This window comes from Salvia splendens, chromosome 3 (genome assembly GCF_004379255.2).
Source record: "Salvia splendens isolate huo1 chromosome 3, SspV2, whole genome shotgun sequence".
Classification (NCBI taxonomy): Eukaryota; Viridiplantae; Streptophyta; class Magnoliopsida; order Lamiales; family Lamiaceae; genus Salvia; species Salvia splendens.
Window position 1 is genome coordinate 26734853 of NC_056034.1, and position 2045 is coordinate 26736897.

General features: G+C 45.1%; 1 protein-coding gene across 1 annotated transcript; it reads right to left on the reverse strand.

Annotated features, from left to right (window-relative positions):
- Positions 1-1371: 1371 nt before the first annotated feature.
- On the reverse strand, positions 1372-1842 carry LOC121796797. Its single transcript, XM_042195577.1, has 2 exons — positions 1514-1842; positions 1372-1411 (listed from the first exon to the last, which is right to left on the reverse strand). The coding sequence occupies exons 1-2, from the start codon at positions 1840-1842 to the stop codon at positions 1372-1374; spliced, it is 369 nt and encodes a 122-aa protein (XP_042051511.1).
- Positions 1843-2045: the final 203 nt, after the last annotated feature.

Sequence of the window (2045 nt, forward strand, 5' to 3'; positions counted from 1 at the left end):
CCCTCGTAGACTGAAAGAAACCTGCCGGAGCCCCGTTCACGAGCACTGAGAACCAGCAAGAAGAGATGCATCGATCGACCATACTCACCCACCCCAGCGGGAATCCCATCCTCTCAAGCACCAGGAGGAGGAAAGGCCACTGCACTCGATCATAGGCCTTAGCCATATCTAGCTTGAGGGCCAGATTAGGCGAGTTTGCCTTCTGAATGAGCGACCTGCCGATATCGTGAATCAATTCCTGAGCCAAGAGCACATTATCACTAAGCAAGTGACCCCTTACAAAACCGCTCTGGTTCGGCGCCACAACCTGAGGAAGCAGCGGCGCCAAACGCGATGTCAAGATCTTGGAGATGATCTTGTTGGTCACATTGCAAAGGCTGATCGGCCTGTACTCTGCCCAGGTCGCCGGGCTTGCCTTTTTCGGGAAGAGTATGATGGTCGTGGCTGTGAAGCTGCGGGGCATGGGAGCTCCTAAGAAGAAGTCCGCCACTACTGCCACCACCTCTGCTCCAACGATGTCCCAACAGTGCTGGAAGAAAAGAGACGAGAAGCCATCCGGTCCCGAGGCGCTGTCCCCACTGATGCCAAAGACCACCCCTCTCACCTCATCGAAATCGGGGACTGCACAGAGGCCCTCGCGGTCCACGGACTCTGGGAGACCGCGCAGGAGATCAAGGTCCGGCTGCTCCAAGTGCTCAACGTCTGACGTGAGAAGCCGGTGGAAGTAGCCAACCGCCGACTGTCTGATGTCGTCCTCTGACGTGAGAGTCTGTCCTCCTGCCTGAATGGCGTGAATCCGGGACTTCACCCGCTTCTGTCGCACCCACCCGTAGAAGAATTTGGAGTTCCTTTCGCCTTCCGCCGCCCACCGAATGGCAGGTATTTTGTCTTATGTGTGATTGTCTGCACCTGCATTTGAAATTTATTATGTGTATAACAGTTTGTGCAGCTTCTTAGTATCAAAATGCAGTCTTTATGTATAGCACTTACTGCTGATTTTTGATCCGTCTGCAATTTGTTGGTATCTTGCATGAAACAATGTTCCTACAACTAGAGAGTAATTATGCATAATAAAGGCTGCTTTGTTGATGAGTATAGCAATAAACATGAGTTTCTGGATGTGTTTCATATGAAACACATCAGAAGGCTTGTCTTAGTCCAAAGAATAAGGAGTACCAGAAATCTATCCCTATTGAGAACCTTATAAGCCACAAATACCAAAATTCCATCAATATAGCAACAAGAAGCAAGTTAAATATATTTTCTAACAAGCAAAGTCTAAATTCAGAGAATATAAATTAGGATATGTTAATAGATGCATGTCAATTCCCCTACAATGACAAGATGCAATATAGAAGTTATGCCTAGAATTCATTCTACAAAATTCTCAAATTGCATCTTCATGTCAACTCTAGAACAAGAAACCAAGTCACATTGAAAATTGGTTCAGATATAGTAGTGAATACATAGTCAAAGTAGAAAGGAACTACAGATAAGAATTACTACGAATTACATATGGAAATCAACCCACATTGCAGCCGCTAAGTCATCTCTTTTCTTAGTCCATGCAGTGCTGGGTTCAATATGGTCTATGTAGGCAGGCCCATCTTCATCACCATCACTTTCATTTCCATCTCCATCATCAGCTTGCAAATCTATTTCTTCCTCAAGAGGGTCAACTTCCATTTGGCTTCTTATGAAATTGTGGAGCAAGAAACAAGCAATGATTAAGCTTGTTTGCACTTCTATCGGGTAAAAGCTGGAGCTACGCAGTATCCCCCAACGCATTTTCATTACTGCAAAGGATCTCTCGATGACATTCCTAGCTTTGGTATGTCGCATGTTGAATAATTCTTCTGACGTTTGAGGTGATTGACAACCAGGACCCCATTCTTTCAGATGGTACCTAACTCATTTGTACGGCGTGATAAAGCCTTCACTATTTGCATATCCGTTGTCACACAAATAGTTGACCTGTGAGTAAATTTAAGGATTAGGCATAACATTTATATAATGACTACTACTTTTTTATATTCCAGCATACC

Coding starts and splice junctions, on each gene's coding strand:
- LOC121796797 (XM_042195577.1), bottom strand. CDS start 1,842: ATGCGACATACCAAAGCTAGGAATGTCATCGAGAGATCCTTTGCAGTA. Junction 1,412..1,513: donor ATGTGGGTTGATTTCCATAT/GTAATTCGTAGT, acceptor TTCTTGTTCTAG/AGTTGACATGAAGATGCAAT.